Here is a 26,792-nt window from a genome sequence, read left to right on the forward strand (position 1 = left end):
GAGCAGCCCGGACGGGACCCCGCGCCCCTGGCCGCCCGCCGGGCCCGCGCGGGAGAGGGGCCGGGAGCTGAAACTTCACCTCTCATTGTTGCTGGTGGTGTTTTTCTTCCCTCCCTTGGGTTATTGTTGTAGTTTAAGCCCCCAAGCTCTCCCTCCGTGCCGGGAGGAAACATGTCCTTCTTCAATTTCCGTAAGATCTTCAAGTTGGGGAGCGAGAAGAAGAAGAAGCAGTACGAGCATGTGAAGAGGGATCTGAACCCCGAGGAATTTTGGGAGATCATCGGAGAATTGGGCGACGGAGCCTTTGGGAAAGTATACAAGGTAAGCCGGAGAAAAACGGGAAGTTGCGCTCGGGAGATTAAAACCGCCGCGGGCCCCCGAGTGGCTCCGGGACTCGCTGCCCTCGCCTCCCCCCGGGGCCCCCCTCCCGTGTGTCTCTTTCCTGGCTCTTGTCCGGTCTTTTGATTTTGTATGTTGCACCTTTTATTTAGCTGATCTTCCAAGGAGCCGTCCACGTTCGGATCCTAGGACTTAGGGTTGAACTCAACGGGGCCCTGAAAGACGGTTGAAAGAGAGTAGGATTGCAGTCTTCCCCAACTTCAGAAGGAGTGTTCTTTAATTCTGGGCGAAGTCTTATAGTGGCCCTCAACTATTTTAAAATGGGGAAAACTTAACGCACACGGTGTATTAATGTTGGTATCCAAGGCACATCTGCTTGCGTGGATTTACTAAAACATAATATCTATATCGAATACCTAATTAGATTGTTGGGATGGAAGTGATGGCCACTTGCAGTCTTTTTTTTTTTTTTTACCTGAGTTGGTTGCTTGGCCACATATTATAAAAGGGATGGAATTTCTGACCAAAAATTTCCAGAAGAAAACCTGCATCTGATAGTAATTTCTAAATATAATTGTGAGAAGGGGAAAAAAAAGCATTGACTAGAAGTATCACCAGGGCTTGAGCAATTAACAAAGAATACACATACATACACATGATATTTATTTATTTATTTCACTAGGAGGTTGGACATACTCTCCTAAGTAGCAAATGAATGATGTCATTGGAATATTTTCATCCTGAAGGGTGAGGTTTTTGTGAGCCACATTTTAGAGGAGGGACCCACACAGTCGCTTAGAAGTGGAAACATAAACACAGGAGTTCGGCAGTTTTAAACACTTTCACATCATTTGGCTCTCAAATCCTGAGAGACAGGCAGGTCAGAATCCACATTTCCTGGATGAGGACACAGACTCAAATGTGGTTAAGTTGCACAGTCACAGTTTAGGTTTAAATTCAGGTTTTCTAATCTACTACTGTTTTACTAGTAGTTTTTACCTTTATCATCTATCCATTGGTGGAAATGAGAATGCCTTTTTATTTATTTTTAAACACTTTCTAAACCCTGTTACAGTTCTGCTTTTGCCTGAATGGGTGTATTTTTTTAAAACCCCATTTCTCATATTTTACCCAGTCTGCAATAATTAACTCCGGTATGCTTTCAGATTGCCAACATGGCTACTCTAGCACTTGTCATACTAGCACATATATTGGTTTGTTCATGTTTGTCTAACAAAATTAGGGATCAGAGTTATATATTAGGTCTACCAATTATCTTAGCAATTGCTTCTCTGTTTAAAGTGTGTGTAACTTACATAGGAATGCCATTCAAGGTTGGCAAAGCAAATTTCAATGTTTGTATGGAGGGTAGATTGTGGTTTCAGGGTAGATGACGCATGGTTGGAAGGACTTTTAGTATAAAGGGAGTCACTCCTGGGTGTCAGGGTTGTTTTTGTGCTTGCTTTCAGAGCCAGCTTTGTGGTCTTAGACAAAAACTTCTCTGGTTCTCCGTTGTCTAAATCTTAAAAATCACATTTCCTTAAATGTTCGTTTAGATCCCTTCAAACCTGTTGACATTGTGAAAATGCAGTTAACTAGCTAGGAAAGGCAAAAATAAATGAACACATCTGGAATCTAGTATGGAGAGAGTGGTAGTGCTTATGGACAGGTTTTATGGAATAATAGCAATAACAGTATTAAGAGCTCAGGCTCTGGAGTTGGAATGATTCCCCACAGCAGCAGTCTGACCTTGAGCAAGTTACTTTTTCTTCTGACTTTGCTCCTCAGTCTGTGAAGATTAGAGGAGACAGCATCTAGAGAGGATTCAGTAAATGGCTGAAATCACTCTTACATTTAGAGCTTATAGAAGCAAAACATGTGATGCGACAGATGAGATTATAAGCTATTTTCTTGATTTCCCATATACAAGCAGGTATGTGGCTGTACTTGGCAGTGACTGTTCTTGCAGATTTTCTGAAAAAAAAATAGGTGGCTTACTCTATGTAGTTAAACACTCTAGAACTGTGCTTGGGGAAGTCTGGGCTAGATGATTGTTTCATTTTACGTTTTTGATAAGTGAGTTTTTTGTAAACACCTTCCCCCCTTCAATATTCTATGCCTCTGAGGAGCCAGATTTTAAATATTTTAAAAGGAATACAAATTTATCTGATTTTCTTGGGAGGCCCCTTTTTTCTAAAAGTTTTGCTTTTTAAGATTCCCTATGGGAGCCGGGTGCTGGTGGCTCATGCCTGTCATCCTAGCTACTGAGGAGGCTGAGATCTGAGGATCGTGGTTCAAAGCCAGCCCAGGCAAGAAAGTCCATGAGACTCTTATCTCTAATAAACCACTCAGAAAACTGGGAGTGTCTCAAGTGGTAGAGCATGGCCTTGAGCTGAAGAGCTGAGGGACAGCACTCAGGCCGAGTTCAAGCCCCACAACCAACCAACCAACAACAACAAAAAAAGACTGCCTGCCTGGGGCTGGGAATGTGGCTTAGTGGTAGAGTGCTTGCCTAGCATGCATGAAACACTGGGTTCAATTCCTCACTACCATAAGCAGAAAAAGCCAGAAATGGCGCTGTGGCTCAAGTGGTAGAGTACTAGCCTTGAGAGAGGCCCAGGGGCAGTGCTCAGGCCCTGAGTTCAAGCCCCAGGACTTGCAAGAAAATTTTTTCTTTCCTTTTCGTTTAAAGCTGAGAGCTCTGGCAGTGTGTAAGTTTGCTATGTGGTGGACAGAGGTGTCACACTGTAATTTTTTTAATTTTTTAAATATTTTTATTTTTTAATTAGATAATTTTCTTAAATACATTTTTATTACAGAAATAGTGTACAGAGGGGTTACAGTTACATGAGTAAAGTAATAAGTACATTTCCTATTGAGCATTGTTACCTCCTCCTATGTTTTTCCACTACCATCCCTTCCCTCCCTCCCCCAACTTCTCCCTCCCTTCCCCCCAACAAGTTGTAAAATTCATTTTCAACATAGTGTCTTGTACATCTAATTGTTACAATGGGTCAACCTCACACTGTAATATTATATGTGATAGTATACAGTAGAAAACTTTCTCTAAACTTGAGTCTAGCTATCATTTGCTTAGGAAAATTTGTAGCATACAAAGATTAACTTGTAACTAGAAAGTTGTATATTTGTATTTGAATTATGTTTCCATCGTACAGTTATGTTCCTTCCACTCAGTTCAGTCTTACACAACTCTTAAAACAAAGTTACTTCCTTGACTGAAATATATTTCATTGTTTAATTTCTCTCTCCCTCTCCCCCTCTCCCTTCTCTCTCTCTGTCTCTGTCTTTCCCTCTCTCTCTCTTTGTGTTAGTACTGGGACTTGAACTGGAGGCTAGGCTGTGTCCATGAGGTCTTATTCTATCATTGGAGCTATAGCTCCACTTCTTGTTTTTTTGGTGGATAATTGGAGATAAGAGTCTCACAAGACTTTTCTGCCCAGGCTGGCTTCAAACTACAGGTCTCAGATCTCAACCCTTCGTAGTATTTAGGATTACAGGTGTGAGCCATTGGTGCACAGTGATGTGCACCTTTTATTTTTTTATTTTTTGGGTCTGGTCATGGGGTCTGAACTCTGGGCTTGGGCGCTGTCCCTCAGCTCTTCAGCTCAAGGCTAGCGCTCTACCACTTGAGCCACAGCACCACTTCCGGCTTTAATCTTTTTGCTTATGTGGTGCTGAGGAATCGAACCCAGGGTCTCAGGCATGCAAGGCAAGCACTCTACCACTGAGCCACCTTCCCTGCCCTGATGTGCACCTTTTAAAAAGCAATGAAATGCTTAGTTTTTATGTTGAAAAGCACTGAAACATATATGTATATTTATCAGATAATGAAGTGAATTAATACATCAGGGTCAATAATTCTGCAAGCATCTCAGACTCCCTCCTGCCTCCTGTATGAATATGATTCCTTCTTTACCTCTAAACTAGTGGTGGTGAATGTCCCAGGGATGTATAAGACCCTGGAAATCATTTGGTGCCTGACAGATGTTTATGTTTATCATTGGCTGCCTGAGACCCTGTGCCTATATTGATAATTTTGTATGGTCCTTGAGAGAAAAAAGTTTTCCTGCTTCTGCAAGGAATCCTATATTCCTATTTTTATTTGCTTTTCTTTATAGTTTACTACCTAGTATGTACCTTTAAACATTATAAATTTATTTTGTCTCCACTTGAACTTTATAAAAAGTGGAATCATACTGGGTACATTCTGATGTCAACTCTCAGAATCAAAATTATGTTTGTTTCATTTACCTTATCACCTAAAACCACCTGTTCATTTTTATTGTTGCATAGTAGCCCATTACATATAATGAATTATTGACTATTAACAGACACATTTGTTGTTTCTAGAGTTTGGCCAACACACATAATGACATTCATGAATTGCATTTAGACAACACAGGAGTGTAATTAATTGATGAGCTATAGAGTAGCATAAATTTAATTTTACTAGATGCCAAACAGATTATACCAGTATAAGTTGCTATTGGTAGAGTGTGACAGTGTCCTGATTTTGCTGGGATTTCTATTTTGAGATAGGGTTTTTAACTTGGGTCTGTGTTTGGGCTCAGTCCACCATTGTGAGGCTTCTCATCTAGCTAGGATGACAGGCAGGAGCTGTCACGTCCAGCTCTCCATTGAGAGGAGCTCTTGAGAACTCATCTTTCTAGTATGGGCTCTAACCTTGATTCTCCCAAACTTAGCATCCCAAGTAGCTAGAGTTATAGGGTATGAGCCACTGGTTTCTGGCATTCATCAGAATTTTTGATATTCCTTACCTTTTTCTGCTTATTAATGAGGCTTTTTCATATACTAAGTAGACATTTGAGTTTCTTTCATATTCCATTCTGATGTTCATTTTCCTATTGGCATCTTTTTCTTGTTTATAGAATGTGTATATAAACATATATACGTGCTATATTTTGAACTTCTTAAAATTTTATTTTTTTTGTTAGTTGTGGGTGTTGAACTCTGGGCCTGGGCGCTGTCCCTCAGCTCTTCAGTACCCTACCACTTGAGCCACAACGCCACTTCTGGCTTTTTTCTGCTTATGTGGTGCTGAGGAATCGAACCCAGGGCCTCATGCATGTGAGGCAAGCACTTTACCACTGAGCCACCTTCCCAGCCCCTATTTTGAACTTTTTTTTTTAATTGTGAAAATACCGTACAGAGGGGTTACAATTACATGGGCAAGACAATGAGTACATTTCTTATCAAGCATTGTTGCCTCCTCCTTTGTTTCCCCTTCCCATCTCTTCCTATTCCTCCCCTCTTCCCCCAACTATTTTGAACTTTTTTACCATTATGGTTATTGCAAAAATATTCTTACTCTGTGATTGTATTTTCATTCTTGACATAGTGCCTTGTTACTAACTGAATTCTTGATTTTAATGCAGTACAATTTCTTGGTTTTTTCCTTTATAGCAAATGTTTTTTATGTTACTTTTAAGGTATTCTTTTTTTTTTTTTTTTGGGTGGGTTGTGGGGCTTGAATTCTGGGCCTGGGCGCTGTCCCTCAGCTCTTCAGCTCAAGGCATTCTACCACTTGAGTCACAGAGCTACTTCCAGTTTTCTGAGTGGTTTATTGGAGATAAGAGTCTCATGGCTTTTCCTGCCCAAGCGGATATCCTCAGATCTCAGCCTCTCCTGACTGAGCCACCTCGCCTGGTATGGGCCACCATGCCTGGTCCTTTAAACTATTCTTAACTCAGGATCATGAAGCTAATCTAAGAGCTTATGACATTACCTTTAAGTGGTTAGGTCTACAGCTCACTGGAATTTATTTGCATTTTTGTTTTTAGGTAAAGAAAATTTCATTAAAAAAATTAATTTAAGCCGAGCGCCGGTGGCTCATGCCTGTAATCCTAGCTATTCAGGACCATGCCTGTAATCCTAGCTATTCAGGAGGCTGAGATCGAGGATCGTGGTTCAAAGCCAGCCCGGGAAGGAAGGTCCGTGAGACTCTTATCTCCAATAAGCCACCAGAAAACCGAAGTGGCATTGTAGCTCAAGTGGTAGAGCGCTAGCCTTGACCTGAAGAGCTGAGGGACAGCACCCAGAGTTCAAGCCCCACAAACCTACACACACACACAAAAGATAAATAGTAAAAAAATTAATTTAAAAATTGTTATTATAAAGATGATGTACAGTGATATTACAGTCACATAAATCAGGTAATGAGTACATTTTGTTTGGACAGTGTTACCCCTTACCTGGTCTCTCCCAGTTTTTCTCTCAAAAATTTATTTCTTTTAGGAGCAAGTTGATCTTTTTTGTTAAGATTCAGCTAAAGAGCATGTGCATATTTGACCTATTGAGTCAGTGCAGATAGTTGTAGTTACACAGTTACTGCCACTTTTTTTTTTTTTAATGTCATGTTGGGGATTGAACTCATGGGCTAGGCACTGTTCCTAAGTCTTTTTGCTTCCGGCTAATGTGCTGTACTGCTTGAGCCACAGCTCCACTGCCAATTCTTTGGTGATTAATTGGAGAGTCTCACAGATTTTTCTGTCCAGGTTAGCTTTGAACTGAGATCCTAGGATTGTAGTTGTGAGCCACTGGGACCTGGAGGCTTTTGTACCTTTTTAATGGGTTTGGAATTTATTTTTGTATAAAGTATTAGGTAGGAAGGATCCAATTTTATTTATTTTTAATTTAATTTAATTTAATTTATTGCAAGTCCTGGGGCTTGAACTCAGGGTCTGAGCACTGTCCTTGGGTTTCTTTTTGCCAGCACTCTTATCACTTGAGCCACAGTGCCACTTCCGGCTTTTTCTGTTTATGTGGTGCTGAGGAATCGAACCTAGGGCTTGCTTCATGCTAGGCAAAGACTCTACTGCTAAGTCACATTCCAAGCCCCCAATTTTATTTTTTTTATTTTTCATGTTGGTTGTGGAGCCTAGGCGCTGTCCCTTAGCTCTTCAGCTCAAGGCTAGCGCTCTACCACTTGAGCCATACCACCACTTCCGGCTTTTTCTGCTTATGTGATGCTGAGGAATCGAACCCAAGGCCTCATGTATGGAAGACAAGCCCTTTACCACTGAGCCACCTTCCCAGCCCTCCCCCCTAATTTTTTTTTTTTTACACCATATGCATACCTAGTTTTCTCAGAACCATTCTGTTGTGTAGGGGGTAGTATCTTACTATTCGTATCTACTATCTTACTATTCTGTAGTATCCTATCTATATATAACATGTATCTCTTTCTTCAGTCTTTACCAATATGTATAAGCATTCCACTTTCTTAATTGTGAGAGTATTACAATTAAGTTGCTGATAGAGTAATATTCCCTCTTGTTTTTTTCCAGCAGGGTCAAGTTTCTTCATGGCCTTTAGCACTTGTATATTTTAGAATTATCTTGGTTAAGTTCTGCAAAATCTTTTTTTTGTTGTTGTTGTTGGTCTTGGGGCTTGAACTCGGCCTGGGTACTGTCTCTCAGCTTTTCAGCTCAAGGCAAGCACTCTGTCACTTGAGCTGCAGCACCACTTCCGGTTTTCTGGTGGTTTATTGGAGATAAGAGTCTCATGGACTTGCCTGCCCCAGCTTGCTTTGAACCGCAATCCTCAAATCTCAGCCTCCTGAGTAGCTAGGATTACAGGTGTAAAAAAACCTGTTTTTTTTAAAATTGAAATTAAAAAATTAACTTTGGGAAAATTAACATCTATATTATTGAATATTCTCATCTGTGTGTATACTTGTACTTTATTTTGTTTTTATTTGTGCTAGTCTTGAGGCTTGAACTCATGGCCTGGATGCTGTCCCTGAACCTTTTTGTTCAAGGTTGGTGCTTACCACTTGAGCCACAGCCAGCTTCTCCATTTTTTGATGATTAATTGGGAGATAAGAATCTTGTGAAGCCAGGCTCAGGTGGCTCAAACCTGTAATCCTAGCTACTCAGGAGGCTGAGATCTGAGGATCACAGTTCAAAGCCATCCTAAGCAGGAAAGTCCGTGAGACTCTCATTTCCAGTAAACCACTAGAAAACTGGAAGTGGCGCTGTAGCTCAAGCGGTAGAGTGCTTGAGCTGAAGAGCTGAGGGATAGTGCCCAAGCCCAGAGTTCAAGCCCCACAACTGACCAAAAAAAAAAAGAATCATGGACTTTCCTGCCCCAGCTGGCTTTGAACCCCTCCTCTCAGCCTCCTGAATAGCTACGAGTACAGGTGCCAGCCACTGGCACTTAGCATATATATGCTTTATTTAAGTCTTTTAACCTAATGGTCATAATTCTTTTCCCTGAAAGCTGTGGGAAAACAAACAACTTCAGGGGCATCTATTTTTCCTATTGGAATGTCCTCCTGGATTTTTATGTAGAACTTTTTAGTAACCTTATGAGAAAAGGGCCATTGAAAGTTTGGTTTTAAAGATTTTGCTGTCTGAATATCTCTTTATCATAATGTCATGCTTGACTTACACAATCCTTCCATAAAATTGTTTGTTGTTATGTTTTTTTTCTTAGAATATTTAAAACTTAGGGAAATTCTTTGTCTTTTGGCTTCAGGTGTTGCTGTTGAAGTCTGATGCCATTTTGTTTTCTGATTCTTTGTGATCTTTTTCTCTTGATAGGTTTTTTTTTTTGTGTGTGTGTGTCCAGTCGTGGGGCCTGAACTCTGGGTCTGGGCACTGTCCCTCAGCTCTTCAGCTCAAGGCTAGAGCTCTACCACTTGAACCACAGTGCCACTTCCGGCCTTTTTCTTTTTGCTTATGTGGTGCTGAAGAATTGAACCCAGGGCCTCAGGCATGCAAGGCAAGCGTTCTACCACTGAGCCACCTTCCCAGCACCTCTTGATAGGTTTTAAGATATTCTTTTTGTCACCTAATTATGATATGATTTGACACAAGTCTTCCCTGCCTCCTTTCCTTTTTTTGGGCTATTGCTAAGTCCTTTCAGATTGAAGACTAAAGCTCTTCGGTTCCATGATTTTTTTTTTTTTTTTTGGTTGGTTGTGGGGCTTAAACAACCTGGGAGTTGTCCCTGAGCTCTTCAGCTCAAGGCAAGCACTCTACCATGTGAGCCACAGCTCTACTTCTGGTTTTCTGGTGGTTAATTGGAGATAAGAGTCTCAAGGAATTTCCTGCCTGTCCTGGCTTTGAACTGTGGTCCTCAGATCTCAGCCTCCTGAGTTGCTAGGATTACAGGTGTGAGCCACCAGGGCATGGCTGCATTTAGTTACCTTTAACTACCAGTTACATAGGCCAGATATCTATGGGTAATTTTTAATACCTCCTTCCTTCACACCCAACTCAATCAAACATGAAGTCCTATTCTATCTTGAAGATATTTCTTGACCTTTATCCCTTTTTCCACGGTAGTAATCAAAATGATTCATCTTTTTTTTGTGTGATTGTGTGATTGTGATTGTGATTGTGATTGTGTGTGTGTGTGTGTGTGTGTGTGTGTGTGTGTGTGTGTGTATGTATGTGTATAAGAGAGATAGGAGAGTTCTGGGGCTTGAACTCAGGCCCTCTCCCTGAGCTTTTTTTTTTTCTCTCAAGGCTAGCATTTTATCATTTAAGCCATACTTCCCACATTTTGGTGGCTAATTGCATGTAAGTCTCTTGGACTTACCTGTCCAGGGTGATTTTGATGAACAGGGATCCTCAGATCTCAGCCACCAGAGTAGCTAAGATTACTAGTGCCTGGCTTTCTCTCTCTTCCCCTCTCTCCTCTTCTGTTCTCCTCTCTTTCCTTCTTCCTCCTCCTCTCTTCCCCTTCCCTCTTCACCTTCTTTCCTCATAGTTGGTGTTCTACCACTTGAGCCACACCTCCAACCTGGCATTTTTTGCTGATTAGTTGGAAGTAGAGTCTTTTGGACTTTGCTGCTTGAACTGGCTTTGAATCTTGTTGCTCACATCTCAGCTCCTGAATAGTTTAGGATTATAGGCATGAACCACAGGAGGGGGGTGTGCCCAACTAAATTTAATTAACTTTTATGTGGCACAGAAGTTCTCTCCTAAGGGAATGAAGAAATAGCAAAACCTACATGCCTTGGTTTTAGGTTGAACAAAGAGAGCTGTTTTGTGGAAAAGTAGGCAAAGTATGTGGGATAAAGAAAGGTAATTATTTTAGTAAGTCTTATTTGTACAATTCCCCTGGGCTGACTTCCATCTAAGATTTATATTCCCTTCTTGGTACAAAGAAGGCATCTTTCAGATGGGATTTTATACATTTTCTGTTTTGAGAAAGGGAGAAAATGATCATGCCCTTTCTATTTCTGTCTTTCCAGGCATTTCATTTTTCAAAGTAACCTTTATGTCAAAGTGGCATATTTAGGGTATTCTTCAAGACTTAATGATGGCATTTTTAATTCTCCCTTGCTGCGTGGGGAACAGAAAAATGTTCCTCTCTAGATGGCTTTTGAGCCGTCTAAGAGCCTAGTTTCCCATAATGGTATGTTTTCTATTAATTTCTTTGCTTTGCCATTTAAAAAACAATAACAGTGTGCATTACCTGAATTGTGAAATGGTAACTCCACTGTACAGTACCTTAATAACAACAATAAATTATATTTAGAAAAACAAAACAAAAATGATTAAGGCAATAAAAGGAGTTTGGAAACAGACTTGGATTTCTAACTCCATGATCTGTGGAAGCCCTTTTACCTTCAAGTTTATTTATATTTTCCTTGGAAGTGGGGATGATAAAACATCATGGGGATACTATGAGGATTAAATAACAACAGTAATAATCTTAGCTAATGCTTTCTGTCCTTACTATATGTGCTGGAAATTCTATTAAATGTTTACATGTGTTTTTTCACTTGGTAAATATATATTACCTTCATTCTGTCAAATTTGTGAGGAGTAGCTCAGTTTCACTGAAGAGTACACTACAGGGATTTTGAACCCTGAGTTGAGGCTCATTAGAGCCAGTAATTTGAAACACTACCCTCTCTGCATATAAAAAGCTTAGAACTGTAATAGCAAGTAGTAGTTAATATTTTTTATTTAAATTCCTTTTTAAAAAAATTGGTGCCGGTGTTTGAATTCAGTGTTTGGTTGGTGCTCTGCCCTTGAGTCATGAATCTGTTCTGGCTTATTGCTGGTTATTTTGTATATAGAATCTTGTGGAATTTTCTGCCAGCACTGGCTTTGAAGCATGATCCTCTGAATCTCAGCCTCCTGAATATCTAGGATTGTAGGTGTGATCCTCTAGTATCTGGTTTAAGTTACCTTTAAAAAATAACCATGTCACTTTGTACAAGTATGTAAAAATAATAAATAAATAAAAACACATGTCACAAGAATGAGAAGACAAGCCACAGGGTGTGTGAAAATATTTACAAAACATAACAGATGAAGGAGTACTAACCAAAATATATACAAAGAACTATTAAAACTCAACAGTTAGAAAACGAACAACCCAATTAAAAAAATGGGCAAAAGATTTGAACTTTATACTTCTATAGGAAAAGATACTTTCCATCATGTGTCAGGGAAATTTAAAACAAGATACCCGCCGGGCGCTGGTGGCTCACGCCTGTAATCCTAGCTACTCAGGAGGCTGAGATCTGAGGATCTCGGTTCAAAGCCAGCCCGGGCAGGAGAGACCCTGAGACTCCTATCTCCAATAAACCACCAGAAAACCGGAAGTGGCGCTGTAGCTCAAGTGGTAGAGCGCTCGCCTTGAGCTGAAGAGCTGAAGGACAGCGCCCAGGCCCAGAGTTCAAGCCCCACAACCGACAAAAAAAAAAAAAAAACAAGATACCAACCAACACACCTATTAGAATGATGAAAACGTACACTTATAACGCCAAAGGCTTATGAGGACTTAACAGTTTTTATTCATTGCTAGGAGGAACACACAGCAATACAGTCACTTTGGAGGGTCGTTTGCAAGTTCTTACAAACCAAACCTGATTGGATCCAGTATTTATACCATTTGGTATTTACCCAAATGAATTGAAAGCTTAGGTTCATACTGAATCCTGCATGTGCATGTTTATAGTAACTTTGTTTACAACTACCCATGCTTGTAAACAACATATCCTTCATTAGGTGAATGAATAAATAAATTGTGGTATATCTAGTCAGTGGAGGATTTCTCAGCCCTAAAGGAAATGAGCTTAATTAAGCCACAAAATGACCTAGAGGAACTTTAAACACATACTATTAAATAAAAGCCAATGCTGTGTTAATTTAGCCTCATCATTTGTCACAAATATACCACAATGGTGAGGATAATGGGGGAGGATTTGCATGTATGGGAGCGGGGTGTGGAGGGGGAAGAGGTTTAAAGGAACTCTACTTTCTGCTTACTTTTGCTGTTGAACCTAAAACTTAAGTTGAAAAAATTTAAAACTTAAAAGTATGCATTGTGACACTTTTGTCTCTTGGATTTTTAGGCCCAGAATAAAGAGACTAATGTTTTAGCTGCGGCAAAGGTGATTGACACCAAATCTGAAGAAGAACTTGAAGATTATATGGTTGAAATTGATATATTAGCATCTTGTGATCACCCAAACATAGTCAAGCTTCTGGACGCCTTCTATTATGAGAACAATCTTTGGGTAAGTATTTTCTATTTATCTGGAGTAGCCAAAATGAATTGGTGATGTTAAAGATGTTGTGAAAGCTTATTTTATATTTTACTTCTTCAGTAGTTATGTTACTTGAGTGAGAGTTGATCTTCCAGAGAGAGTCATTAACAGCATAACTTAGATTCAACACATGCTCACATTTAAGCTTCAGATTATACCTTTTTTTGGTCCGGTTGTGGGACCTGAACTCTGGGCCTGGGTGTTGTCCCTCAGCTCTTCAGCTCAAGGCTAGTGCTCTACCACTTGAACCACAATGCCATTTCTGGCATTTTTCTTTTTGCTTATGTGGTGCTGAGGAATCGAACCCAGGGCCTCATGCATGCAAGGCAAGCGCTCTACCACTGAGCCACCTTCCCAGCCTCAGATTATACCATTTTTATCATGAGAGTTTAACACTGGATCCAGGTAGGAAAGCATGGTCAAGAATATGAGATTTTCCCAAATGTGAAATTATATATCCTTGTTAATAATTTGAATTTGAGAATTAAATATTTTTTAAAGATTTTTTTTTTCTGGTCCTGGGACCCGAATTTAGTGCCTAGGCACTACTCCTGAGCTTTTGTTCAAGGCTAGCACTTTATCACTTGAGCCACAGTACCACTTCTGGTTTTTTCTGTTTATGTGGTACTAAGGAATTGAACCCAGAGTTTCATGCATACTAGGCAAGCACTCTACTATTAAGCCACATTCCCAGCCCTAAAGATTTCTTTCTTTCTATTTTTTTTTCTGGTCCTGGCGCTTGAACTCAGGTGGGCACTGTTCCTGAGCTGCTTTTGCTTAAGTCTAGTCCCACTTGAGCCACAGAGCCACTTCCAACTTTTTCTGAGTTTATTGGAGATAAGAATCTCATGAACTTTTCTGCCCAGGTTGGCTTTGAATTGTGATTCTCAGATCATAGCCTTCTGAATAGCTAGGATTATAGACATGAGCCACCAGCACCTAACTAAAGGTGTCTTTTCCTATAAAGGTTTTTATTAATTAGGTAAGAAACTAAAATTTTTACTAGAAATGTTACTTATTATCAGGCTCAACTCTAGTGTATGACACAATGACTAAGAAAACACATTTTTTAAAGAAAATAGGTATAAATATGTACTGGAATAAAATGTCATCATTCATTACAGTAAGTAGTCACTTGTTCTATGCTATCCTATTGTCTCTCTGTCTCTGTCTCTCTTTCTCTCATCTTCCCCTTCTCCCCCCACAATTGGACTCCTAGACAATTTAAGACATAGATCTTTACTGAGGACTATTATAAAATAAACATTTGGATTGCTCTGATGGACAGTTTAATGGAAGACATATATTAATAAAAGTATCACAGTAAATACAAAGTTAAAACAGTGATATGGGTTAACAAAGAAGAGTACATAGTGTTATATCTTACCAAGAAGTCAAGGAAAACACCTGTTAGTAAGTTTGAAGCCCTCTGTTGTATGTAACTAAAATCTCTCTCTCTCTTTTTTAGTACTTATTTATTGATTAAGCTAGACAAAATATTTGATTACTTATATCACAATAGTTATCTTACAGATGAAAGTAATACAATCTTTCAGGGATGACAAAATAATGTACTGAAGTAAAAAAATCTGTACTTGGTAATTTTAGAGAAACAAGGACACAAAAAATGGTCATTAACAAAAATGAGCATGGCTGAGTTTCAGAGTGCATGCAATAGCACTTGGCAGATGGACCCAAGATGATTATGAGATTGAAGCAAGATGGGGCTCTGTTACATATCACAAACCTGTATCAAAAAAATTTGTGCTGCTGGCGCCAGTGGTGGCTCATGCCTACAATCCCAGATACTCAGGACGCTGAGATCCAAGGATCTCGGTTCAAGGATCTCTGGGCAAGAAAATCTGTGAGACTCTTATCTCCAATTAACCACCAGAAAACTGAAAGTGGTGCTGTGACTTTATCTCCAGTTAACCACCAGAAAACCGAAAGTGGTGCTGTGGCTCAAGTGGTAGAGCTCTCACCTTGAGCTGAAGAGCTGAGGGACAGTGCCCAAGCCCAGAGTTCAAGCCCCAGGACCAAAAAAAAATAAATAAAAAAAAATACAGTATGCTATTTTAAATGTGTATTCTTTAAGAGTTGTAACTCTTGACAAAGTCATATTTAACATAATATTCCCACAACCGAGATTATTTGATAGCTATTCCTTTACCTTTTTTTAAATTGCTAACTTGAATAACATTTCTGAGACTTGATGTAGTTTTAGACACATGCCTTTTTATTTGCATGCAGATCCTCATTGAATTTTGTGCAGGTGGAGCAGTAGATGCTGTGATGCTTGGTAAGTACATATTACTCTTTTTTTGTTGTTGTTGTTGGTTGTGGGGCTTGAACTCAGGACCTGGGTACTGTCCCTGAGTTCTTTTATTCAAGGCTAGTGCTCTACCACTTTGAGCCACAGCTCCACTTCCAGTTTTTAAGTGGTTAATTGGAGATAAGAGTGTCATGGTGACTTTCTGCCTGGGCTGACTTTAAACTGGGAGCCTCAGATCTCAGCCTCCTGAGTAGGATTGCAGGCTGTAACCACCGGCACCTGATGGAGCTACCAGCTCCTGGTTTACCTTTTATTCTTTATGTTCATATCTTCAATTATATTTAAAAATACAAGGATTTCAACTATTTATATATGTGTGTGTATACATGCATATATACAGATATACACACTTATATATATACATATACATACACATATATAAGGTATATATGTGTATCTATATATACACACATATGTGTATATATACTGTATATGTGTATATATAGATATAGATATAGATATAAACATAATATATGATATATATCATATATATACACATACATATATATGAATATGTATATAGTAAAGTTCAGTAAATTAAGAAATCAGTTTGATTATATATTTATATTTGATAATTATAATTCTGAAATGAAATAATTATGTCAGGAAATTTATCATTGTAGATATATAGTTCTAAAATAAATTTATATGATCTTTGACAAGATGGTATATACTGAATATATATATATAAATACATATAGAGCTTATTATTATGTTTTCATTGTATAAAAATGCAGATCTTTCTTTTACTTTTTCTTCTTAGAACTTGAGAGACCATTAACTGAGTCCCAAATACAAGTAGTTTGCAAGCAGACTTTAGAGGCTTTGAATTACTTGCATGATAATAAAATCATCCACAGAGATCTTAAAGCTGGCAACATTCTTTTTACCTTAGATGGAGATATTAAATTGGGTAAGTCATTAACTTGAATAAAATATTTGAATTTTTGCTCTGAGATTACTCCTGTATGTATAATTTGATATTGTTTTGCTACTATGCAAATTACTCCCTAGCAATTTTTTTTCTTTTCTTTCTTTCTTTTTTTTTTTTGTCAGTCACGGGGCCTGAACTCTGGGCCTGGACACTGCCCCTCAGCACTTTAGCTCAAGGCTAGCCGATCTACCACTTGAGCCATAGCACCACTTCTGACTTTTTCTGCTTATGTGGTGGTGTTGAGGAATCGAACCCAGAGCTTCATGCATGCAAGGCAAGCACTTTACCACTGAGCCACTTTCACAGCCCTCCCTAGCAATTTTTTGAATGCTTTCTTGAGTAAATAATACCTGAATTACCAGAATTCCTGTGTGTGCATACCTAATTAAAAATACTTAGAGGTTAGGTAAATTTTCTCCCTTTTTTGGTGTAGGTGTTATAAATATTTTATATTTGGAGTATAATACAGTATAGTACTATTAGCTCAGTTTAATTTTTTTTGTACAATTTATGTGTAGTAGATTTCTCCACATTTAGTTTTTTTTTGGGGGGGGGTCCGGTTGTGGGGCCTGAACTCTTGGCCTGCGCGCTGTCCCTCAGCTCTTCAGCTCAAGGCTAGCACTCTACCACTGGAGCCACAGCACCACTTTCGGCTTTTTTTTTTTTTTTCTGCCTATGTGGTGCTGAGGAATCGAACCCAGGGCCTCATGCATGCAAGGCAAGCGCTCTACCACTGAGACACCTTCCCAGTCCTCCATGTTTAGTTTTACACTCTTGTTTTCTACTATGGTACTTTGGTCAAACCCACAAAGTAAAATTTAGATTTGAGAATCATACCTAAAGAAAGTATAAAGACTAGCATTATAATTTTGTCTTTGTGTACTGAAAGAATAAATGATCAACTTCACAAGATGAATCAAATACATAGTTACAGTTTGGGACTAATTAATTTTATATATACATCCTTCTTTAAATATGTCCAGAAAATACTAAAAATCTGGAAGGCTGGGAATGTGGCTTAGTGGTAGAGTTCTGCCTAACATGCATGTAGCCCTGGGTTCAGTTCCTCACTGCCACATAAACAAAAAGTCAGAAGTGGCACTGTGGCTCAGGTGGTAGATTGCTTGCCTTGAGCAAAAGAAGATCAGGGACAGAGCTCAGGCCCTGAGTTCAAGCCTCAGGACTGGCCAAAAAAAGAAAAGATCTAGGTTGGGTGCTGCTGGCTTATGACTGTTATCCTAGCTATTCAGGAGGCTGAGATCTGATGATTGCAATCCTAAAGCCAGCCAGGCAGGAAAGTCATGTGCTTTCTTTACTTTTTTTTTTTTTTTTTGACTGTTGTGGGCTTGAACTCTGAGCCTGGGCTCTGTTCCTTAGCTCTTCAGCTTAAGACTAGAGCTCTATCACTTGAACCATAGCAACACTTAGGGTTTTTGGTGGCTTATTGGAGATAGTCTCCTGGACATTCCTTCCTGGGCTGGCTTTGAACTTCCATCCTCAGATCTCAGGCTCCTGAGTAGTTAGGATTACAGTTGTGAGCCATTGGCACCCAGCTCATGTGATTCTTATTTCTAATAAACTACCAAAAAGATGTAAGTAGGGCTGTGGCTTGAATTGTAGAGTGCTAGCCTTAAGCAAAAGAAGCTCAGGGACAGCATCCAGGCCCTGCGTTCAAGCCCCAGGACCAGAGCATACACACCCCAAAAAAATCTAGTGATAAAAATCTAAATTTGTATACTTTTAGAAGAATATTAGAGGGTATTTAGAATATGTTTAAAAGCTATGTTGATGCCAAGTGACAGCCATTTTGCTTTATTTTTTTCTTGACATTTAAATGGGAAGTAATTTTTTTTGTGTGTGTCCCAGTCCTGGGGCTTGAATTCAAAGCCTGGGCACTGTCCTTTAGCTTTTTTGCTCAAGACTGGTACTCTATTACTTGAGTCACAACTCAGTTCTGACTTTTTGGTGGTTAATTGGAGATAGAGGCTTACAGACTTTCCTGGGCTGGCTTCGAACCATAATCTTTAGATCTCAGACTCCTGAGTAGCTGAGATTACAGGCCTGAGCCACTGGAACCTGGATGTTGGCTTTTTGAGACAGGGTCTTGCTGTATAGCACAAGCTGGTTTTGAACTCCAGATCCTGCTGTCTTACCTCCTAAGTGCTGGGATTACAGATGTATGCCACCACTCTTGTCCTTGTTGTAATGTAACTTTATGAGATAGTTGGCAATACCTAATGCTGTTAGAAATGCTGCTTTGGTATAATTAATATTTTTCAAATAGGTAAAATACTGATTTAATTGTAACATGTAGCATTAGTGGGTGTTTTGTTTTGCATTGAATAATTGCTCTGTTTTCAAGTTACTATTTTTGGTTCAGTTCTGGAGAATTTATCATTTAAAGATAAATAAAGATGGTGGTATTAAATGTATTAATTATGGTAGTTTTGGCAGTTTTCTGGTAGAAAGAGGATGGTTAAGATTGGAATTATAGAGAAATTATGTTTGTTTTGCTTACTCTTTAATAAAGGCAGTCTTGATGAAAGACTCCTTACCCCGCTAAATATAATCTGTGCTTAAGCTCCATTAATGCTGTTGTATAATTATTTGTTTCAAGCGGATTTTGGAGTATCAGCTAAAAACACCAGGACAATTCAAAGAAGGGATTCCTTTATTGGCACACCGTATTGGTAGGTATTTTGTGTGTGTGTGTGTGTGTGTGTGAGAATTTAGAGTATTAGTCATGTCAGGAGTTATTATTACTAAATTGTTCACATAAATGTATTATAGTGACTGTGATTTATAGTAATTGTTCTTAGTTAATCATCTTAACTTTGAATTTTATGTCTTATAGGATGGCTCCTGAAGTAGTCATGTGTGAGACATCAAAGGACAGACCCTATGACTACAAAGCTGATGTTTGGTCCCTGGGCATCACTTTAATAGAAATGGCAGAGATAGAGCCACCTCATCATGAGTTAAATCCAATGAGAGTCCTGTTAAAAATAGCAAAATCTGAGCCCCCAACATTAGCCCAGCCATCAAGATGGTAAACTATTCTAAACAATGCTTTGTAAGAAGTAAATCTTGGTGTTTCATTTTTTCTAATTTTCCAAGGGTATTTAAGTTTGGATATGTAGTAAAAGAAAACTAATTTGGGGTATATTTTCAAGATGTAGTGACTGTGCAAACAATTATACCTAATTTTCCCCATGTATTTGAAAATATGAGTAAGTTGAGTTCTGCATGAAAACAGTATTTTCTATACTTATGAGACAGACATATGTGTGGTAGATGTGTATTTGTAAAATTAGTATAATAGGATTTTTATAATTTTTAATGTATTTATGACTATATGACAATATGCCAGTGGTCATTTAGATACTTGCATATACATCTAACGTATTTACAGGAGAATATATTTTATAAAATTTTATTTCTTATATAGAATAAATACTGTATCTTATTATAGACATAATGAAACAAGCATAATGTAGCAAGGAATTTTATTTGGCTTTAATGACAAGAAAGTAAAGTTAATCTGTCATTGTTAAAATTTTATTTTGCAGGTCATCAAATTTTAAGGACTTTCTAAAGAAATGCTTAGAAAAGAATGTGGATGCTAGGTGGACCACATCTCAACTACTGCAGGTAAAAATAAGGCTAACAATACCAGAAAGTCATATGTTTTTGACATATCTTTTTTTTTTTGGTTGGCTGTGGGGCTTGAACTCTGGGCCTGGCGCTGTCCCTCAGCTCTTCAGCTCTAGGCGAGCGCTCTACCACTTGAGCTACAGCGACACTTCTGGTTTTCTGGTGGTTTATTGGAGATGGGAGTCTCACGGTCTCTCCTGCCTGGGCTGGCTTTGAACCGCGATCCTCAGATCTCAGCCTCCTGAGTAGCTAGGATTACAGGCGTGAGCCACCAGCGCCCGGCTTGACATATCTTTAAACGAAGCCAGCCTGGGTAGAAAAGTCTGTGAGATTGTCTCCCAGTAAAACCACCAAAAAGTTGGAAGTGGAGCTGTAGTGCAAGTGGTGGAACTGCAGCCATGAGCAAAAAAGCTTAGACCCATTACCAGTGCACATATACACAAAGGAGTGTTAAAGTACTTGGATAAGTTTAAATATTTTTAAAAGATTGTTTGTCATATTTAAATAAAAAATTAGGGACTGGGAAGGTGGCTCAGTGGGAGTGCTTGCCTTGCATGCATGAGGCCCTGGGTTCAATTCCTCAGCACCACATAAGCAGAAAAAGCTGGAAGTGGTGCTGTGGCTCAAGTGGTAGAGTGCTAGCTTTAATCTGAAGAGCTGAGGGTCAGCGCCCAGGCTCAGAGTTCAGGCCCCAGGACTGACAAAAAAAAAGAAAAAGGTAATATATTTCAGGTAGACATAGAGAATAAGAAACCCTGGGGCAATTATGAATGAGGTATGTAACTGCTTTGTTGTAGTGTTTTTAGGCTGGCTTCTTTATTTATAAGCAGATTTTGTTGCTTTATGCAACAAGATGTCCCTAGAGCACTGTTTCTTTCTTTAACTTTTTTCTGCTATTGGAATCCTAAATTCTGTGCCTGGGCTTATTAGTTCCTCAACTTTTTTGCTTAAGGCTAGTGGCTCTGTCTCTTGAACCCCAGCTCCATTTCTGTAATTAAGAGTTTTACAGACTTTCCTACCCAGATGTGTGATCATCTGATCTCAGCCTCCTGAGTAGCTAGGATTACCGGTGTAATCCTAGAACCACTGGTGCCTGGATAAGAGTTAATGTTTTAATGCTCTGGAATCTGAAGGCCTTAATGTATGACAGACACTATTCAATGTTAGGAATACAGAGGTGAATAAAATGTCTTATTACTTCAAGAATATTAAAACTATCTTAAAAACAAACATTTTTAGTAATTTTAATAGAAATGTCAAACTTTGTAGTTTTATTGCGTTTTTGGTAGAATTTATATAGTCATCACCTTTCGAGAGCTAATAATATACTTACTTGAAACTTGCTTTATGTTTTAATTAAAAAAATTGATTATCACCAATTGCTGGTGACTCACATCTGTTATCCTCACTACTCAGGAGGCCGAGATCTGAGGAACGCGGCTCAAAGCCAGACTCTTAATCTCCAATAAACCACCAGAAAACCGGAAGTGGTGCTCTGGCTCAAGGGGTAGAGGACTAGCCTTGAGCTAAAGAACTGAGGGACAGAGCCCAGGTGCAGAGTTCAAGCCCCACGTCAGACCAAAAAATAAAAAATTGATGATTGATTTTCTGATGTATAGAAAACTACCTATAGTTATAACTCTAATATAAAAGTCTAGCATTTTTGACAAATGCTCCTTAAGTTCTCAAGGAACAAAAATAACAAAAAACCTTCAGACTTAGTTACAGGCTCTTCTCTTTTTTAGATGCTTTATTCCATGAAATTGTGTTTTTTCTTACCTGTAGTTCATATATATTTTTTCAAATCAGGATACATGTTCTGTTTTTGAATCTAACTTTATATGCAGGTGTTGGCCTTTTTATTGAGGTATACTCTTTTTTTTTATGATCTGTAGCATCCCTTTGTTACTGTTGATTCTAACAAACCCATTAGAGAGCTGATTGCAGAAGCAAAGGCTGAAGTAACAGAAGAAGTTGAAGATGGCAAAGAGGATGATGATGATGATGAAACAGAAAATTCTCTGGTTAGTATCTAGAAAAAAATTTTTATTTTAGTGAATACTGACAGTTGAGTTTCTAGGTATGGTTACAAGTATATCCAAGGGCTGATATATAGGTGAAGTTAATAGCACAGATGCCACTTATTACCCATTTTCATCACTTGTATTATTGAAGAATTACTAGTTTTAGTGAATATAGGCATTAAATTGTTTTTAAAAATATGTGTGTATATGTATATATATATGTTTGTGTATGTATATATACTTATACACATACTGTTTTGACCATTGATTTGAGTTCATGTTTTAACACAAAAATGTATACAATCTTTTTTAGCCAATACCTGCAAGTAAGCGTGCCTCCTCTGACCTCAGTATTGCCAGCTCTGAAGAAGATAAACTTTCACAAAATACTTGTATTTTGGAATCTGTCTCAGAAAAAACCGAAGGCACTACTTCTGTAGATAAGTTTAGCAGTAAAGTTCTTAACGAAAAATCCACCACTGATGAGCATGAAAAGTCTGTGGAGGGTATTAATGAATATGTAAATAATGCTAATTTAGAAGTTATGGCTGAACTCCATGATAGACCAACAGGAATCCAGGAGAATGGGAGAGAGAAGAAGAGACTCAAGCTTGAAAATCTGCCTGACACAGAAGATCAAGCAGCTTTAGATGTTAATTTAGCCAATGAAGGAAGGGAAACTAATGTAACAATAGCAGTAGAAACAAATAATAAACATAATCTGAAACCTGAGGAAAGAAGAGATCAAGAGAAGGAACAAATACTTGAAAATAAACTTACAAAAACTGAAGAAATTAAAAATACTACTATTCAAACAGTGGATTTAGTTTCTCAGGAGACTGGAGAAACAGAGGCAGATACTCAGGCAATTGTCAGTAAAGTTGAGCTTACAAAAGAAGATTCCGAAGAGAAATTGGGAAGTGATGATAAAACCCACAAAGATATGATCAGCAATGCCAACAATGTGGTAGAAACAAATGAGGCAATAGGTGTTGCACATAAGGCAGTTGAAAAAGTTACTGAGGATGCTCAGAGTAACGATGGGAAAGAAGTGGTTGAAATAGGCCAGAAATTAGTAGGTAAGCCCATGGAGAGTTTTGAGGCTGGTGGTACTGAGGATGTTCTTCCTGTTACAGAGCCTAAAGAGTTAGATAAAAAATCTGTAGAAGGGAGATGTGAGGAACAATTAATCAACAGTTCAGAGAACATACTGGAGACCAATGAGGAACAAAGAACAAATGAAGTTGAAGTAGTTACAGAATCAGGTAGCACTGAAGAAACAGAAGTCAGAAGTGTAGTGATTGATAATGACAAAAAGGCTCTAAGAAGTGAAACTGTGGATGCTCATGAAGCCACTACTCAAATAGATACAGAGAAAAAAGAAATTCCGCATGAAGTGCCAAGTAAAACAGAACATGAAGATCCTGCAGTTTTACAGCCTGTTGAATCTCAGCCTGTTCCAATACCCAGTATTAATATTAACTCTGAAAATACAGAAAATAAAGGAGAAATAAGTGCTTTAGCAAAAACTGAAACCATACCACTACCAGAATCTGAGAATCAAAAAGAAAATGATGCTGATTCAGGCACTGGTTCTACCGCTGATAATAGCAGCATTGACTTGAATTTATCCATCTCTAGCTTCCTAAGTAAAACTAAAGACAGTGGCTCAATATCTTTGCAAGTAAGTGTATTTGGATTCCTGTTTGTGTGTTTCTTTGTCATTTTGGCAATTCAATATTTATTTATTTATTTTTAAATTTTATTTTATTTTATTTGTGAACATACTGTACAGAGGGGTTACAATTGCATGGGCAGGATAATGCGTACATTTCTTACCAAGCATTGTAGCTTCCTTCTTTGTTTACCCTTCCCATCCCTTCCCAGCCTCCCCCCTCCCCCCATCCCAATCCTTCTCCTCCCCCCCCCCCCCCCCCCCCGCACCGACGTTGTAAAGCTCATTTTGGACATGACAACTTGTACTTCTCATTGTTGCATCAGATCCACCTGTATCCTTAAACAACTGGTTTTTCCCCATCTCCTCCACAAGTTATACTGACATCAAATATAGTGAAAGCAGGGGTTATACTGTGGGGGAGGGACATACAAAGCAACAAAGAGATAATCTTATAAATGCGTTAGAAACACATGCATGAAAGAAAAAAACATTAAAATACATATATCTAAGGGTTCATTTTCCTGACATCGCATTATCTGACCTTTTCCGCTTGACTCATACATATACTAGATATTGCAAATAAGGGAAACCATGGGACCTATGTTTCTTTGGGCCTGGCTTACTTCACTTTGGCAATTCAATATTTATTGATATCTGGAAAATAAGAGTATTAAATCAATGAAGTATTAACCCTATTAATTCTTTTGAGCTATTAAAATAGTTAAAAACAAAAACCAAGGAGAGATTCTTTAAATTTTTTGGTAAGCTGGACACTGGTGGCTCATACCTGTAATCTTAGCTACTTAGGAAGCTGAGATCAGAGGATCATGGTAGAAAACCAGCCTGGGCAGGAAAGTCCATGAGACTCTTACCTCTAATAAACTACTCAAAAAAAAAAAATGCCTGAAGTGGCAATATGGCTCAGGTGGTAGAGCGCTAGTCTTGAGTACAAAGAGGATCAGGGACAGAGCCCAGAGTTCAAGCCCCAGGACCAGCAAAAAAAAAACCTTACTTGCTTTTGCAAATCTGGTATAAATAGTACAATATAGTTGCTTTGTTTGATTTAGCTTTTTTTTAAAAAAATTATACACATCTAGATTCAGTTTTTGATCAGGATCAGTAATATATGAAAAAACTGAGAAATTGAGAGAATGATCTCTTTTTAAGAATGCTTAGAGCATTAACACTCTGTGACATATCACTGGCTCCTAGATGACCAACCTTGCTTTCTTAGTTATTTAAACCTTTGCTACTACCTTGAAATTCATGGGAATACAGAACCAAAACACTCAAACCATCATAGTTGGAGCTATTGGATCATAACTCTCAAATCTCAGTGTGCTTAAGCATTACCAGAGACTAAACTGGGAACTAGTGGCTCATACCTGTAATCCTGGCTTCTCAGGAGACTGAGACCTGGAGGTTTTGAAGTCAGCTCAGACAGAAAAATCTTTGACATTCCATTTTCAATTAACCAACAAAATGTTGGACTGGAGTTGTGGCCCAAATGGTAAAGTGTCACTGAAGAGCCAAAGGCTGAGTGAGAGCAGAAGGCACTGAATTCAAATATCAGTAGTGGCAAGAAAAAGAAAAAAAAGTATTACCAGGGGGAGAACTTGAGAAGTGGTATTTGTAATAAAAGATCCTTTGGAACTCCTATATAGGTGAGCCATGGACTACCCTTTAGAAGTTACTTCTTGAGAGACTTTCGGTTGATAATAGAAGGTTGAAAAGCAGAAATAACCTTAGGGACAGAACTCCAGGACCTGACTAGTCAGCCTGCCTATATCTAAAGTATTTCATGTATTACCTGGATCATGCTGTTGCTTCCATTGCTGCCGCCTCCTCCGCCTCCTCCTTCTCCTCCTCCTCTTTTTCTTCCTCCTTCTCTTCCTCCTCCTCCTCTCTCTTTCTCTCTTCTTTTGTTTAGTTTTCCTGGTAGAAATTCCACTAATCCAGAATGAACTCACTGATCTAATAGCTTCTTTTATAGACACAAATATTTCTGTGAGTATTAAGGGTTACTAATTGGGATACCTAGTAAGAACTGAAGATGTGAAATTTGGAGGTTTAGGAACATTTAGGTCTATCTTTTTTTTTTTTTTCTTGTCCAGGAGCTTGAACTTGGCCTGTGTGCTGTCTGTATGCCTCTTTGTGCTGAAGACCAGTGCTTTATCACTTGAGCCACAGTGCCACTTCCAGCTTTTTCTGAGTAGTTTATTGGAGATAAGAATCTTGTGGACTTTCCTGCTTATGTTGGCTTCGAACCATGATCCTCAGATCTTAGCCTACTGAGTAGTAGAATTACAGGCATGAGCCATTGGTGCCCGGTTTTGGCCTACCTTTTATAGCATGCCAGTGTGGAGGGAGTCAAGAGCCTTCAGGGCTTAGGATGAGGATCGTGAAGATCTTGGGACCTGAGGATGAAACAGAAAGAGGCTTGTGGTACGGTGACTAGAAGGTGTCAGAGGCCAACTTAAAAATTCCAGAGCATTGTGAGCTTACTGTTTTCATCTACATTTACTCCCCTCCCCTCCCTTCTCCTTCCTTTGACAGGATCTAACTATGTAATCCAGCTTGGCCTCAAACTTGAGATCCTCTTTCATTTGCACCTTAGTGCTGGGCTTTCTGTACTTTCTAAATTTCTTTCCCCATATTGAAACCAAGCAATCATCTGTTCTATACACTTAATCTGCTTACCAAAATGTAGGTTTAGGAGTATTTTATTTCTGTTATTTCTACTAACATTTATTTATTTAATTTTATTTTTTTGGGTCCGGTTGTGGGGCCTGAACTCTGGGCCTGGGCGCTGTCCCTCAGCTCTTCAGCTCAAGGCCAGCGCTCTACCACTTGAGCCACAGCTCCACTCCCGGCTTTTTTTTTTCTTTTTGCTTATGTGGTGCTGAGGAATCGAACCCAGGACCTCATGCATGCAAGGCAAGCGCTCTATCACCGAGACACCTTCCCAGCCCCTCTACTAACATTTAAAAGCCTTTGGGCTCCTATTGAGGAATATGTTGATCTTGGTAGGAAGCTTTAGATTATAGCTAGTACTTTGGGGTACAATAGAAGTGCTGCTTTTCTAATAACTCAGATATCACATATTAGGCTCTGGCCCTAGATAGAAGAATGTTATTAATAATATTTCTACTGAATAAATAGATTTTGAATCCCTGTCTTGGCAATGTTCAAAACTTACCTGAGGGGTTGGAGGCATAGCTCAGTTGGTAGAGTGCTAGCCAGTGAGCTGAAGTATCAGTTACTGAGTGTTG

The 26,792-nt window shown here is 38.8% G+C and overlaps 1 protein-coding gene across 2 annotated transcripts in view; it reads left to right on the plus strand.

The window, feature by feature from the left end:
- Positions 1 to 22: 22 nt before the first annotated feature.
- The window catches only part of Slk (STE20-like kinase), a 47,486-nt gene continuing 20,716 nt past the window's right edge, over positions 23 to 26,792 (plus strand). For both annotated transcript variants that reach the window (XM_013017790.1, XM_013017791.1), the window contains exons 1-9: positions 23 to 321; positions 12,704 to 12,868; positions 15,149 to 15,197; positions 15,994 to 16,143; positions 18,782 to 18,854; positions 19,019 to 19,213; positions 19,734 to 19,815; positions 21,714 to 21,842; positions 22,156 to 23,526. In XM_013017790.1, coding sequence (XP_012873244.1) covers positions 172 to 321; positions 12,704 to 12,868; positions 15,149 to 15,197; positions 15,994 to 16,143; positions 18,782 to 18,854; positions 19,019 to 19,213; positions 19,734 to 19,815; positions 21,714 to 21,842; positions 22,156 to 23,526 — 2,364 coding nt within the window. In that variant the 5' untranslated portion in view covers positions 23 to 171. The remainder of the gene's footprint in view (positions 322 to 12,703; positions 12,869 to 15,148; positions 15,198 to 15,993; positions 16,144 to 18,781; positions 18,855 to 19,018; positions 19,214 to 19,733; positions 19,816 to 21,713; positions 21,843 to 22,155; positions 23,527 to 26,792) is intronic.

The sequence above is a fragment of the Dipodomys ordii genome, unplaced genomic scaffold (assembly GCF_000151885.1).
Source record: "Dipodomys ordii isolate 6190 unplaced genomic scaffold, Dord_2.0 Scaffold36, whole genome shotgun sequence".
In the NCBI taxonomy this organism is placed as follows: domain Eukaryota; kingdom Metazoa; phylum Chordata; class Mammalia; order Rodentia; family Heteromyidae; genus Dipodomys; species Dipodomys ordii.